This window comes from Oncorhynchus kisutch, linkage group LG15 (genome assembly GCF_002021735.2).
Source record: "Oncorhynchus kisutch isolate 150728-3 linkage group LG15, Okis_V2, whole genome shotgun sequence".
Lineage (NCBI taxonomy): Eukaryota > Metazoa > Chordata > Actinopteri > Salmoniformes > Salmonidae > Oncorhynchus > Oncorhynchus kisutch.
In genome coordinates, this window is record NC_034188.2 from 94,146,750 (window position 1) to 94,163,047 (window position 16,298).

Below are 16,298 nucleotides of genomic sequence, written 5' to 3' on the forward strand. Positions count from 1 at the left end.
TCAATTTTACCCACTTCATCCCTAAACATTTAAACACAGTATTTTGTTTGAGTCCTCTGATTCTAACAGTTTTGTGACACCTAAATATGTTTTTAAAAACCCTCCTTGTGTAAAATGTAATAAAATGATCACTGATTCCATAGACTAGATTTATCAGACACCAATATTAAGTAAATTGTACTTTGCACTGTTTCCCATATCCTGGTGGGATCTTTAACCATTTGTGTCAGAGCAAGTGATCTACAGAAGATCATACATCTTTGAGCCTTCTTGTTTATTGTTTAAATCAAAGCATATATCCTGCCCTAGTGGCGTGCTCTTTTGAGTTTTGGAGCACGGCCATTTTTCATCTTCATCTTCAGTTAACCATCCTAAAACTAGAGATGAGGAGGTGTTGTTGGTCTAACAGTAACGTTATAGGTCTACTAAGCTATGCTATTATATTATATAGGTCTACTAAGCTATGGTATTATATTATATAGATCTACTAAGCTATGCTATTATATTATATAGATCTACTAAGCTATGCTATTATATTATATAGATCTACTAAGCTATGCTATTATATTAATTCAGTTATGTTATATAGATCTACTAAGCTATGCTATTATATTTATTCAGTTATGTTATATAGATCTACTAAGCTATGCTATTATATTATATAGGTCTACTAAGCTATGGTATTATATTATATAGGTCTACTAAGCTATGCTATTATATTATATAGGTCTACTAAGCTATGGTATTATATTATATAGATCTACTAAGCTATGCTATTATATTATATAGATCTACTAAGCTATGCTATTATATTATATAGATCTACTAAGCTATGCTTAGTAGATCTAACCACTAGGCAGGGTAGCCTAATGGTTAGAGCGTTGGACTAGTAGCTTACACACTGTATCATAAATAAGCTTTAATTTGGTTGCGAGGTCAAACCCCCGAGCTGACAAGGTACAAATCTGTCGTTCTGCCCCTGAACAGGCAGTTAACCCACTGTTCCCAGGCCGTCATTGAAAATAAGAATGTGTTCTTAACTGACTTGCCTGGTTAAATAAAGGTAAAATAAAAATAAAAAATGCTATTATATTAATTCAGTTATGTTATATAGATCTACTAAGCTATGCTATTATATTTATTCAGTTATGTTATATAACATACTAATTCATGTGATCTTGGAGACATCGATTCAGCTTTGATCTGACTTCACTAAATCAGCACCATGGTGACACGTGATAATCTTCTATTTCTAATCATCATAATAAGTGACGAGTAGGACCTAATACTACATGGCATAACTATTAGCAGGTTATAGTCTAGTAGACATAATACTATTAGTAGACTATAGACTAGTAGACATAATACTATTAGTAGACTATAGTCTAGTAGACATAATACTATTAGTAGGTTATAGTCTAGTAGACATAATACTATTAGCAGACTATAGTCTAGTAGACATAATAATATTAGCAGACTATAGTCTAGTAGACATAATACTATTAGCAGACTATAGTCTAGTAGACATAATACTATTAGCAGGTTATAGTCTAGTAGACATAATACTATTAGTAGACTATAGACTAGTAGACATAATACTATTAGCAGACTATAGTCTAGTAGACATAATACTATTAGTAGACTATAGACTAGTAGACATAATAATATTAGTAGACTATAGACTAGTAGACATAATACTATTAGTAGACTATAGACTAGTAGACATAATACTATTAGCAGACTATAGTCTAGTAGACATAATACTATTAGTAGGTTATAGTCTAGTAGACATAATACTATTAGTAGGTTATAGTCTAGTAGACAAAATACTATTAGTAGGTTATAGTCTAGTAGACATAATACTATTAGTAGGTTATAGTCTAGTAGACATAATACTATTAGTAGGTTATAGTCTAGTATACATAATAATATTAGCAGACTATAGTCTAGTAGACATAATACTATGAGCAGACTATAGTCTAGTAGACATAATACTATTAGCAGGTTATAGTCTAGTAGACATAATACTATTAGCAGACTATAGTCTAGTAGACATAATACTAGTAGTAGGTTATAGTCAATGCACTAGCTTAATATCAATGCACTGTCTGAGAGGAGAGCTTTATTGCGACTTCGCATTTAATTGTATTGTGTAGCTTACACACTGTATCATAAATAAGCTTTAATTTGATTAGCTTGAACACATGGCTATAACATACCCTGTTACAGAGTAACACATGGTTACAACATACCCTGTTACAGAGTAACACATGGTTATAACATACCCTGTTACAGAGTAACACATGGCTATAACATACCCTGTTACAGAGTAACACATGGTTATAACATACCCTGTTACAGAGTAACACATGGTTATAACATACCCTGTTACAGAGTAACACATGGTTATAACATACCCTGTTACAGAGTAACACATGGTTATAACATACCCTGTTACAGAGTAACACATGGTTATAACATACCCTGTTACAGAGTAACACATGGTTATAACATACCCTGTTACAGAGTAACACATGGTTACATCATACCCTGTTACAGAGTAACACATGGTTATAACATACCCTGTTACAGAGTAACACATGGTTATAACATACCCTGTTACAGAGTAACACATGGTTATAACATACCCTGTTACAGAGTAACACATGGTTATAACATACCCTGTTACAGAGTAACACATGGTTATAACATACCCTGTTACAGAGTAACACATGGTTATAACATACCCTGTTACAGAGTAACACATGGTTATAACATACCCTGTTACAGAGTAACACATGGTTATAACATACCCTGTTACAGAGTAACACATGGTTATAACATACCCTGTTACAGAGTAACACATGGTTACATCATACCCTGTTACAGAGTAACACATGGTTATAACATACCCTGTTACAGAATAACACATGGTTACATCATACCCTGTTACAGAGTAACACATGGTTATAACATACCCTGTTACAGAATAACACATGGTTACAACATACCCTGTTACAGAATAACACATGGTTATAACATACCCTGTTACAGAATAACACATGGTTATAACATACCCTGTTACAGAGTAACACATGGTTACAACATACCCTGTTACAGAGTAACACATGGTTATAACATACCCTGTTACAGAATAACACATGGTTACAACATACCCTGTTACAGAATAACACATGGTTACAGCATACCCTGTTACAGAATAACACATGGTTATAACATACCCTGTTACAGAATAACACATGGTTATAACATACCCTGTTACAGAATAACACATGGTTATAACATACCCTGTTACAGAATAACACATGGTTACATCATACCCTGTTACAGAGTAACACATGGTTATAACATACCCTGTTACAGAGTAACACATGGTTATAACATACCCTGTTACAGAAAAACACATGGTTGTAACATACCCTGTTACAGAATAACACATGGTTATAACATACCCTGTTACAGAATAACACATGGTTATAACATACCCTGTTACAGCATAACACATGGTTACAGCATACCCTGTTACAGAGTAACACATGGTTATAACATACCCTGTTACAGAGTAACACATGGTTATAACATACCCTGTTACAGAATAACACATGGCTATAGCATACCCTGTTACAGAGTAACACATGGTTATAACATACCCTGTTACAGAATAACACATGGCTATAGCATACCCTGTTACAGAGTAACACATGGTTACAGCATACCCTGTTATAACATACCCTGTTACAGAATAACACATGGTTATAGCATACCCTGTTACAGAATAACACATGGTTACAGCATACCCTGTTACAGAATAACACATGGTTACAGCATACCCTGTTACAGAGTAAAATAAAACAGAGTTCGACTATCAGTTCAAATAATTTATTTGCATAGATTAACATAATATCAAATCAACAGACCAAGTAGTAGACATTAATCATTACTATGTAGAATTGCATGAAATTTATTTTAAAACAGCCATAAAATCAATATTTAAGTGTTGTGTATTCATGCGTCTCAATAAATTATAACCTAAATACATTATTACCCCCAACATGGCCAAATTCACATTTCCAATCCCTGACATACCAAGCTAGAACGGACCCGTTGTCTCATCCAATAGCCAATTTAGGCTAAATATCGTAGAGGGCTACAGCAACTTCCAGAGAAGGTCAGGCTCCTTGGGCTTTCTGGTGCCTACCCTGGTTTGGGTGTCCTCAGCCATAACAAAGGTGACATATCATTCTGGGTTCCACCGCGCAAGAGAGGTCCGTTGAGTTTTATGAACGGCAAGGCAGGTACACAGTGAACTAAGATGTTGTTGGTTTTTTTCTTCAATGTTCTGATTGGCCAAAGTGGTCCAGCCTCAGATGGGCTTCCACAGTGCACACACAGCCTATAGGACTGCATCATTACCACCGCCAGAGAGAGGACAGGGAAGAAACCACCATTTACCTCTAGTCTGCTATACATATTTATTTAGTTTGTCATTCTATCATTTTTCATGGAATTGTAGTGGTTATTAAATATAATTTATTTCGAATTTATCAGAATTAATTTAGTTTGAAATAGATTTACCAACTCCATGTATTATCCAATTGAAATACTTAGTCAGCCGCAACTGAATGTCTTCAACTGTAATGTGACTTCTGCATTCAACCCCTCTGAATCAGAGAGGTACGGAGGGCTGCCTTTCTCAATGGAAGATTTTTCCATCTTGCCTGCTCAGGGATTCGAAAGACCTTTCGCTTACTGGCCCAACGCTTTTAACCCTTAGGTTACCTCCGCACTCCGGCATAGCTCACTGTTTTCTTATTCTAAAATATTCCACTACAAGATTTTTTGGCGTAAATCAGAAGTTTTACTGTCGGTGGTCGACAGATAAATACGATTCAACGCATGAGATTGTACCATGGCAATGTGGAATAACCTTGAGTTTCACAGGGAGGGATAAATGATGGACATTCGTTATGCAGAGAGAGAGAGAGTTAGAGAGGGAGCTGCATCACGTCTGTGTCCCAAATGGCACCATATCCCCATTGGGTCACAGTTAAACGTAGTGCACTACACAGGGAACAGAGTGCCATTTGGGACACACACTGACAGGCCTTTAGCTGCTTGCTGGGCATGTTGAGGAGAAGAGGAGACCAGGAAGTAGGACTACAACACTTTACTAATAAATATTCCAAGGGGAGGAATATTGAATTGGTTAACAGATCTGTTCCAACTTTGAACCGATGATAAATGATCATGGTGTGTAGCAGTTGGACTGTATGAAGTTGTCAAGAATACGTAAGGTCATACACACACACTGGCAAGCATGCACACAAACACACAGACACACAGAGAGAGAAATGCACACGCACACATTGGTAAGTCTGGTGGCAGGCAGCAGGAGAGGCCAGAGGGCTGACCAGACTCAGTAGGCATCATTATAATGTATTGATATCTCAGCAGACATCAGTATAATGTATTGCTATCTCAGCAGGCATCAGTATAATGTGTTGATATCTCAGCAGACATCATTATAATGTATTGATATCTCAGCAGGCATCAGTATAATGTATTGATATCTCAGCAGACAACATTATAATGTATTGATATCTCAGCAGGCATCAGCATAATGTATTGATATCATAGCAGACATCACTATAATGTATTGACATCTCAGCAGACATCAGTATAATGTATTGATATCTCAGCAGACATCAGTATAATGTATTGATATCTCAGCAGACATCAGTATAATGTATTGATATCTCAGCAGACATCAGTATAATGTATTGATATCTCAGCAGACATCATTATAATGTATTGATATCCCAGCAGACATCAGTATAATGTATTGATATCTCAGCAGACATCAGTATAATGTATTGATATCTCAGTGTGTAACAGCAGACCCTATACATCCTACACACACAGTACCCTCCTCTTCCCTCCCTCCCTCCCTCCCTCCCTCCCTCCCTCCCTCCCTCCCTCCCTCCCTCCCTCCCTCCCTCCCTCCCTCCCTCCCTCCCTCCCTCCCTCCCTCCCTCCCTCCCTCCCTCCCTCCCTCCCTCCACCTTTTTTTCTTCCTAGGGGTAGATCATCTTTAAAATTGTAGTCTTCATCAATGTAATTGTCTTCATGATTTCCAATCCACCATATATACACTATATACATTTTACGGACACAGTATATTTTACATGAGTTATATTTTGTTTGTTTTTAGTCCCATCCTTCAGCTACAGTCAACCCTTCCTATGCATCTCTGAACACCATCTAGTTTTCATTCCTCCACTTTCTGGTATAAGAACCAATGTATTCATCTTTAAAACGTATTCACTTCTAACCTGTATCTTATCCTTTCACCATAACATCCCATATAACATCCCATATACAACAAACACAACAACACAGTCTGTATATTCTCTAGCAGCAACAGTCCACTGGCTGAGAATAGTGGAACATAAGCTTCCTGCAGGCATGGCAATAAGGCTTTTATGACCTGCACTCCTGGGGAAACTGCAAGCAAAGGGGCACAGTCTCCCCTGGCCTCACCATCGCTATGCTTCCTTGGCTTGTGATGATGTTTTGGAGCCTGGCCACAGGACTACTGGAGGAAGAGAATGGTGGCAGCAACACAAATGGCACCCTATTCTTACACCCTCTCCCCATCGGGCTCTGGTCAAAAGTAGAGCACTATATAGGGACTAGGGTGCCAACCCTGGTCTAAAGTAGCATATTACATAGGGAATAGGGTGTTGTTTGGGATGCGGTCATGGTGTTAGGCTGCTTCCAATCACCCCACTACCAGGGCAGCTAAGCACAGAGTTAAGGCTACTTCCCATTCAGGAGTCAGACAGCAGTTACAGGGCCTTCAGAAGCTTTTCATACTCCTGGACTTATTCCACATTTTGTTGTGTTACAGCCTGAATTCAACATGGATTACATATTTATTTTTCTTACCCATCTACACAAAATACCCCATGATGACAAAGTGAAAACATGTTTTTAGAAATGTTAGCAAATTAAATGAAAATGAAATAAAGAAATATCAAATGTACATAACTATTCAAAATCCTGAGTCAATACCTTGCAGAAGCGCCATTGGCAGTGATTACAGCTGTGAGTCTTTCTGGGTCTCTAAGAGCTTTGCACAATTGGATAATGCAATATTTGCACATTATTTGTTTTAGAAATACATCAAGCTCTGTCAAATTGGTTGTTGATCATTGCTTGACAACCATTTTCAAGTATTTCTAGTAGATTTAAGTCCAAACTGTAACTCGGCTTCTTGGTAAGCAACTCCAGTGTAGATGTGGCCATGTGTTTTAGCTTATTGTCCTGCTGAAAGGTGAATTCATCTCCCAGTATCTCCTGGAAAGCAGATTGAACCAGGTTTTCCTCTAAGATTTTGCCTGTGCTTAGCTCTATTCCATTTATTTTTCATCCTGAAAAACTCCCCAGTCTGTAATGATTACAAGCATACCCATAACATGACGCAGCCACCACTATAGTTGAAAATATGGAGAGCGGTATTCAGTAATGTGTTTTATTGGATTTGCCCCAAATATAACACTTTGTATTCAGGAGAGATGCTATCTGCGTGGAGCCCCAGATCGAGGGAGATTATCAGTGGTCTTGTATGTCTTCCATTTCCTAATAATTGCTCCCACAGTTGATTTCTTCAAACCAAGCTGCTTACCTATTGCAGATTCAGTCTTCCCAGCCTGGTGCAGGTCTACAATTTTGTTTCTGGTGTCCAGAATTGACCAATATATATATATATATTGCTATATATAAACAGTCACAAACACTCCACTATGGCCAAGACCAAAGAGCTGTCAAAGGACACCAGAAACAAAATTGTAGACCTGCACCAGGCTGGGAAGACTGAATCTGCAATAGGTAAGCAGCTTGGTTTGAATGAAGAAATCAACTGTGGGAGCAATTATTAGGAAATGGAAGACATACAAGACCACTGATAATCTCCCTCGATCTGGGGCTCCACGCAAGATCTCACCCCGTGGGGTCAAAATGATCACAAGAACAGTGAGCAAAAATCCCAGAACCACACGGGGGGACCTAGTGAATGACCTGCAGAGAGCTTGGACCAAAGTAACAAAGCCTACCATCAGTAACACACTACGCCGCCAGGGACTCAAATCCTGCAGTGCCAGACGTGTCCCCCTGCTTAAGCCAGTACATGTCCAGGCCCGTCTGAAGTTTGCTAGAGAGCATTTGGATGATCCAGAAGAAGATTGGGAGAATGTCATATGGTCAGATATAACCAAAATAGACCTTTTTGGTAAAAACTCAACTCGTCAAAGAATGCTGAGTTGCATCCAAAGAACACCATACCTACTGTGAAGCATGGGGTGGAAACATCATGCTTTGGGGCTGTTTTTCTGCAAAGGGACCAGGACGACTGATCCGTGTAAAGGAAAGAATGAATGGGGCCATGTATCGTGAAATTTTGAGTGAAAACCTCCTTCCATCAGCAAGGGCATTGAAGATGAAACGTGGCTGGGCCTTTCAGCATGACAATGATCCCAAACACACCGCCCGGGCAACGAAGGCGTGGCTTCATAAGAAGCATTTCAAGGTCCTGGAGTGGCCTAGCCAGTCTCCAGATCTCAACCCCATAGAAAAGCTTTGGAGGGAGTTGAAAGTCCGTGTTGCCCAGCAACAGCTCCAGAACATCACTGCTCTAGAGGAGATCTGCATGGAGGAATGGGCCAAAATACCAGCAACAGTGTGTGAAAACCTTGTGAAGACTTACAGAAAACGTTTGACCTCTGTCATTGTCAACAAAGGGTACATAACAAAGTATTGAGATAAACTTTTGTTATTGACCAAATACTTTTTTTCCACCATAATTTGCAAATAAATTCATTAAAAATCCTACAATGTGATTTTCTGGATTTTTTTTCTCATTTTGTCATTTCTCATATACTGCTATCTATATATACTATATATATTCCTGTCTATATATAATATATATACTGCTATCGTTATATAATATATATATACTTCTATCTATATATATATATATATATACTGCTATCTATATGTACTATATATACATATATATACTGCTATATATATAGCAGTAGTAGTATATATAGCAGTAGTAGTAGTAGTATAGCAAAATATCTGTCATAGCCCAACTTGTCCCGGAGATTGCATTCACGATAAACGCTGAATACAGTATGTCGACTCAATCGGAAATGACCATTATATTTTAACAAGGATCTTCCACTATACTTCCGCGATAGGGATTGAATCCAGTTTTTTTTCTCAGTCTAACAAACTGTATATAATACTGTGTGTAAATGGAGAGATCAGAGAGAGAGATACTCACAGGCAAACTGTAGCAGTGCATCCCGACTCAGGACCGTCCCATAGCTGTTCTCCGCCTTACACTGGTATCTCCCATAGTCTGCCGTCTCGCTGGCGTTGGTTATTATCAAGTTGCCGTCGATCAAGCTGTAACGGTTCTCTGTCTCCACTACTGTTCCATTGATGAACCAACTGCAGACATAAACAATGATAACAAAGGGCAGGGTTACATGTAGAATCTGTAGCTCCGATTCTTATGAATATGGACAGATAGAGAGAGACAGAGACATATGTAGATAGAGAAAGGCAGAGATAGACAGAGAAAGAGATGGAGATGGACAGAGAGAGACAGAGACATATGTAGATAGAGAAAGGCAGAGATAGACAGAGAAAGAGATGGAGATGGACAGAGAGAGAGAGACAGAGACATATATAGATAGAGAAAGGCAGAGATAGACAGAGCAAGAGATGGAGATGGACAGAGAGAGAGAGACAGAGACATATATAGATAGAGAAAGGCAGAGATAGACAGAGCAAGAGATGGAGATGGACAGAGAGAGAGAGACAGAGACATATATAGATAGAGAAAGGCAGAGATAGACAGAGAAAGAGATGGAGATGGACAGAGAGAGAGAGAGAGATGGACAGAGACAGAGAGTGGGAGAGAGATGGAAAGAGATAGAGAGAGATGGTCAGAGATATTGACAGAGAGAGAGAAAGATGGACATAAAGAGAGAGAGAGAGAGAGGGCAACATTTCAATTGGCTATATTAAAACTGTTTAATTTGATCCTGAGTGTAGGTTATTTCCCTGACTACTGGAATCAAGGACTCATAACCCCAATCTTTAAGAACAGAGACAAATTTGACACTAACAATTACAGAGGCATTTGTGTGAACAGTACCCTGGGAAAGGTTTTCTGTAGTATTATACATGTAATTAACAAGCACAATGTCTTGAGTAAAAGCCTAATTGAATTTATACCAAACATCACATGACTGATGATATTTACACCCTACACACCCTGATAGATAAACATGTCCACCAAAATAATACCAACATACACGCTTGCTTCATCGACTTCCAAAAAGCATTTGATTATATTTGGCGTACAGGACTGTTCTACAAAGTTTTTGAAAGTGGTGTAGGGGGTAAAACATATAACATAATTAAATCAATGTATACTGGCAATACGTGCAGCATTAAAAATGGGCAAGAAAATAACAGAATTCTTTAACCAGGGTCTAAAACTAATTGAATGTGTCATTGAACCAATTGCACTTCATGCCAGCGAGGTGTGGGGTCCACTTGCAAAACAAGATTTCACCAAATGGGACAAACACCCCATTGAAACCAAGCATGTAGAGTTCTGTAAGATTCTCCTACATGTCCAGAGGAAAACTACAAACCCTGCATGCAGAGTTCTGTAAGATTCTCCTACATGTCCAGAGGAAAACTACAAACCCTGCATGCAGAGTTCTGTAAGATTCTCCTACATGTCCAGAGGAAAACTACAAACCCTGCATGCAGAGTTCTGTAAGATTCTCCTACATGTCCAGAGGAAAACTACAAACCCTGCATGCAGAGTTCTGTAAGATTCTCCTACATGTCCAGAGGAAAACTACAAACCCTGCATGCAGAGTTCTGTAAGATTCTCCTACATGTCCAGAGGAAAACTACAAACCCTGCATGCAGAGTTCTGTAAGATTCTCCTACATGTCCAGAGGAAAACTACAAACCCTGCATGCAGGGCAGAATTAGGCCAATATCCACTAATAATAAAAACTCAAAAAAGAGCAATTCAGTTTTGGAAACATCTCAAATACTGTGACCCCCTCTCATATCATTACCAAGCCCTGCAATGCCAAGAGCTGAGCAAAGAAAATAGCCCCCCCATCCAGCTGGTCCTGAGGCCTAGTTCACAAACCTGTACAGGGTTAGAGATAGAGATAGAGTCATACCTGTATACAGGTACAGGGTTAGAGATAGAGATATAAGCATACCTGTATACAGGTACAGGGTTAGAGATAGAGATAAAGTCATACCTGTATTTGGGTACAGGGTTAGAGATAGAGATAGAGTCATACCTGTATTTGGGTACAGGGTTAGAGATAGAGATAGAGTCATACCTGTATACAGGTACAGGGTTAGAGATAGAGAGAGAGTCATACCTGTATACAGGTACAGGGTTAGAGATAGAGATATAGTCATACCTGTATACAGGTACAGGGTTAGATGTCATCTACAAGACCCTGCTAGGTAAAGTCCCCCCTTATCTCAGCTCGCTGGTCACCATAGCATCTCCCACCTGTAGCACACGCTCCAGCAGGTATATCTCTCTAGTCACCCCCAAAACCAATTCTTTCTTTGGCCGCCTCTCCTTCCAGTTCTCTGCTGCCAATGACTGGAACGAACTACAAAAATCTCTGAAACTGGAAACACTTATCTCCCTCACTAGCTTTAAGCACCAACTGTCAGAGCAGCTCACAGATTACTGCACCTGTACATAGCCCACCTATAATTTAGCCCAAACAACTACCTCTTTCCCAACTGTATTTAATTTTAATTTATTTATTTATTTTGCTCCTTTGCACCCCATTATTTTTTTATTTCTACTTTGCACATTCTTCCATTGCAAAACTACCATTCCAGTATTTTACTTGCTATATTGTATTTACTTTGCCATCTTGGCCTTTTTTGCCTTTACCTCCCTTCTCACCTCATTTGCTCACATTGTATATAGACTTGTTTATACTGCATTATTGACTGTATGTTTGTTTTTACTCCATGTGTAACTCTGTGTCGTTTTATCTGTCGAACTGCTTTGCTTTATCTTGGCCAGGTCGCAATTGTAAATGAGAACTTGTTCTCAACTTGCCTACCTGGTTAAATAAAGGTAAAATAAATAAAAATAAATAAATACCTGTATACAGGTACAGGGTTAGAGATAGAGATAGAGATATAGTCATACCTGTATACAGGTACATGGTTAGAGATAGAGATAGAGATATAGTCATACCTGTATACAGGTACAGGGTTAGAGATAGAGATATAGTCATACCTGTATACAGGTACAGGGTTAGAGATATAGATAGAGTCATACCTGTATACAGGTACAGGGTTAGAGATAGAGATAGAGTCATACCTGTCTACAGGTACAGGGTTAGAGATAGAGATAGAGTCATACCTTTCTACAGGTACAGGGTTAGAAATAGAGATATAATTAGAGTTATACCTGTATAAAGGTACATGGTTAGAGATAGAGATATAGATAGAGTCATACCTGTATGCAGGTACAGGGTTAGAGATAGAGATATAGATAGAGTCATACCTGTATACAGGTACATGGTTAGAGATAGAGATATAGATAGAGTCATACCTGTATGCAGATACAGGGTTAGAGATATAGATAGAGTCATACCTGTATGCAGGTACAGGGTTAGAGATAGAGATAGAGTCATACCTGTATACAGGTACAGGGTTAGAGATATAGAAAGAGTCATACCTGTATGCAGGTACAGGGTTAGAGATAGAGATAGAGATAGAGTCATACCTGTATACAGGTACAGGGTTAGAGATATAGATAGAGTCATACCTGTATACAGGTACAGGGTTAGAGATAGAGAGAGAGTCATACCTGTATACAGGTACAGGGTTAGAGATAGAGAGATAGTCATACCTGTATACAGGTACAGGGTTAGAGATAGAGAGAGAGTCATACCTGTATACAGGTATAGGGTTAGAGATAGAGATAGAGAGAGTCATACCTGTATACAGGTACAGGGTTAGAGATAGAGAGAGAGTCATACCTGTATACAGGTACAGGATTAGAGATAGAGAGAGAGTCATACCTGTATAGGGGTACATGGTTTGAGATAGAGATAGAATCATACCTGTATACAGGTACAGGGTTAGAGATAGAGATATAGATAGAGTCATACCTGTATACAGGTACAGGGTTAGAGATAGAGATATAGATAGAGTCATACCTGTATAGGGGTACAGGGTTTGAGATAGAGATAGAGATAGAGTCATACCTGTATAGGGGTACATGGTTAGAGATAGAGATAGAGATATAGTCATACCTGTATACAGGTACAGTGTTTGAGATAGAGATATAGTCATACCTGTATACAGGTACAGGGTTAGAGATAGAGATAGAGTCATACCTGTCTACAGGTACAGGGTTAGAGATAGAGATAGAGTCATACCTTTCTACAGGTACAGGGTTAGAAATAGAGATATAATTAGAGTTATACCTGTATAAAGGTACATGGTTAGAGATAGAGATATAGATAGAGTCATACCTGTATGCAGGTACAGGGTTAGAGATAGAGATATAGATAGAGTCATACCTGTATACAGGTACATGGTTAGAGATAGAGATATAGATAGAGTCATACCTGTATGCAGATACAGGGTTAGAGATATAGATAGAGTCATACCTGTATGCAGGTACAGGGTTAGAGATAGAGATAGAGTCAAACCTGTATACAGGTACAGGGTTAGAGATATAGAAAGAGTCATACCTGTATGCAGGTACAGGGTTAGAGATAGAGATAGAGATATAGTCATACCTGTCTACAGGTACAGGGTTAGAGATATAGATAGAGTCATACCTGTATACAGGTACAGGGTTAGAGATAGAGATAGAGTCATACCTGTATACAGGTACAGGGTTAGAGATAGAGATAGAGTCATACCTGTATACAGGTACAGGGTTAGAGATAGAGATAGAGATAGAGTCATACCTGTATACAGGTACAGGGTTAGAGATAGAGATAGAGTCATACCTGTATACAGGTACAGGGTTAGAGATAGAGATAGAGTCATACCTGTATATAGGTACAGGGTTAGAGATAGAGATAGAGTCATACCTGTATACAGGTACAGGGTTAGAGATAGAGATAGAGTCATACCTGTATACAGGTACAGGGTTAGAGATAGAGATAGAGATATAGTCATACCTGTATACAGGTACAGGGTTAGAGATAGAGATAGAGATATAGTCATACCTGTATACAGGTACATGGTTAGAGATAGAGATAGAGATATAGTCATACCTGTATACAGGTACAGGGTTAGAGATAGAGATAGAGATATAGTCATACCTGTATACAGGTACAGGGTTAGAGATAGAGATAGAGTCATACCTGTCTACAGGTACAGGGTTAGAGATAGAGATAGAGTCATACCTGTATACAGGTACATGGTTAGAGATAGAGATATAGATAGAGTCATACCTGTATGCAGATACAGGGTTAGAGATATAGATAGAGTCATACCTGTATGCAGGTACAGGGTTAGAGATAGAGATAGAGTCATACCTGTATACAGGTACAGGGTTAGAGATATAGAAAGAGTCATACCTGTATGCAGGTACAGGGTTAGAGATAGAGATAGAGATAGAGTCATACCTGTATACAGGTACAGGGTTAGAGATATAGATAGAGTCATACCTGTATACAGGTACAGGGTTAGAGATAGAGAGAGAGTCATACCTGTATACAGGTACAGGGTTAGAGATAGAGAGATAGTCATACCTGTATACAGGTACAGGGTTAGAGATAGAGAGAGAGTCATACCTGTATACAGGTATAGGGTTAGAGATAGAGATAGAGAGAGTCATACCTGTATACAGGTACAGGGTTAGAGATAGAGAGAGAGTCATACCTGTATACAGGTACAGGATTAGAGATAGAGAGAGAGTCATACCTGTATAGGGGTACATGGTTTGAGATAGAGATAGAATCATACCTGTATACAGGTACAGGGTTAGAGATAGAGATATAGATAGAGTCATACCTGTATACAGGTACAGGGTTAGAGATAGAGATATAGATAGAGTCATACCTGTATAGGGGTACAGGGTTTGAGATAGAGATAGAGATAGAGTCATACCTGTATAGGGGTACATGGTTAGAGATAGAGATAGAGATATAGTCATACCTGTATACAGGTACAGTGTTTGAGATAGAGATATAGTCATACCTGTATACAGGTACAGGGTTAGAGATAGAGATAGAGTCATACCTGTCTACAGGTACAGGGTTAGAGATAGAGATAGAGTCATACCTTTCTACAGGTACAGGGTTAGAAATAGAGATATAATTAGAGTTATACCTGTATAAAGGTACATGGTTAGAGATAGAGATATAGATAGAGTCATACCTGTATGCAGGTACAGGGTTAGAGATAGAGATATAGATAGAGTCATACCTGTATACAGGTACATGGTTAGAGATAGAGATATAGATAGAGTCATACCTGTATGCAGATACAGGGTTAGAGATATAGATAGAGTCATACCTGTATGCAGGTACAGGGTTAGAGATAGAGATAGAGTCAAACCTGTATACAGGTACAGGGTTAGAGATATAGAAAGAGTCATACCTGTATGCAGGTACAGGGTTAGAGATAGAAATAGAGATATAGTCATACCTGTCTACAGGTACAGGGTTAGAGATATAGATAGAGTCATACCTGTATACAGGTACAGGGTTAGAGATAGAGATAGAGTCATACCTGTATACAGGTACAGGGTTAGAGATAGAGATAGAGTCATACCTGTATACAGGTACAGGGTTAGAGATAGAGATAGAGATAGAGTCATACCTGTATACAGGTACAGGGTTAGAGATAGAGATAGAGTCATACCTGTATACAGGTACAGGGTTAGAGATAGAGATAGAGTCATACCTGTATATAGGTACAGGGTTAGAGATAGAGATAGAGTCATACCTGTATACAGGTACAGGGTTAGAGATAGAGATAGAGTCATACCTGTATTCAGGTACAGGGTTAGAGATAGAGATAGAGATATAGTCATACCTGTATACAGGTACAGGGTTAGAGATAGAGATAGAGATATAGTCATACCTGTATACAGGTACATGGTTAGAGATAGAGATAGAGATATAGTCATACCTGTATACAGGTACAGGGTTAGAGAT

At 38.6% G+C, this 16,298-nt stretch overlaps 1 protein-coding gene across 1 annotated transcript in view; it reads right to left on the reverse strand.

The window, feature by feature from the left end:
• The window catches only part of LOC109879957 (contactin-5), a 611,325-nt gene that overhangs the window by 315,189 nt on the left and 279,838 nt on the right, over positions 1–16,298 (reverse strand). Inside the window, exon 5 of the mRNA XM_031791310.1 lies at positions 9,368–9,537. Coding sequence (XP_031647170.1) covers positions 9,368–9,537 — 170 coding nt within the window. The remainder of the gene's footprint in view (positions 1–9,367; positions 9,538–16,298) is intronic.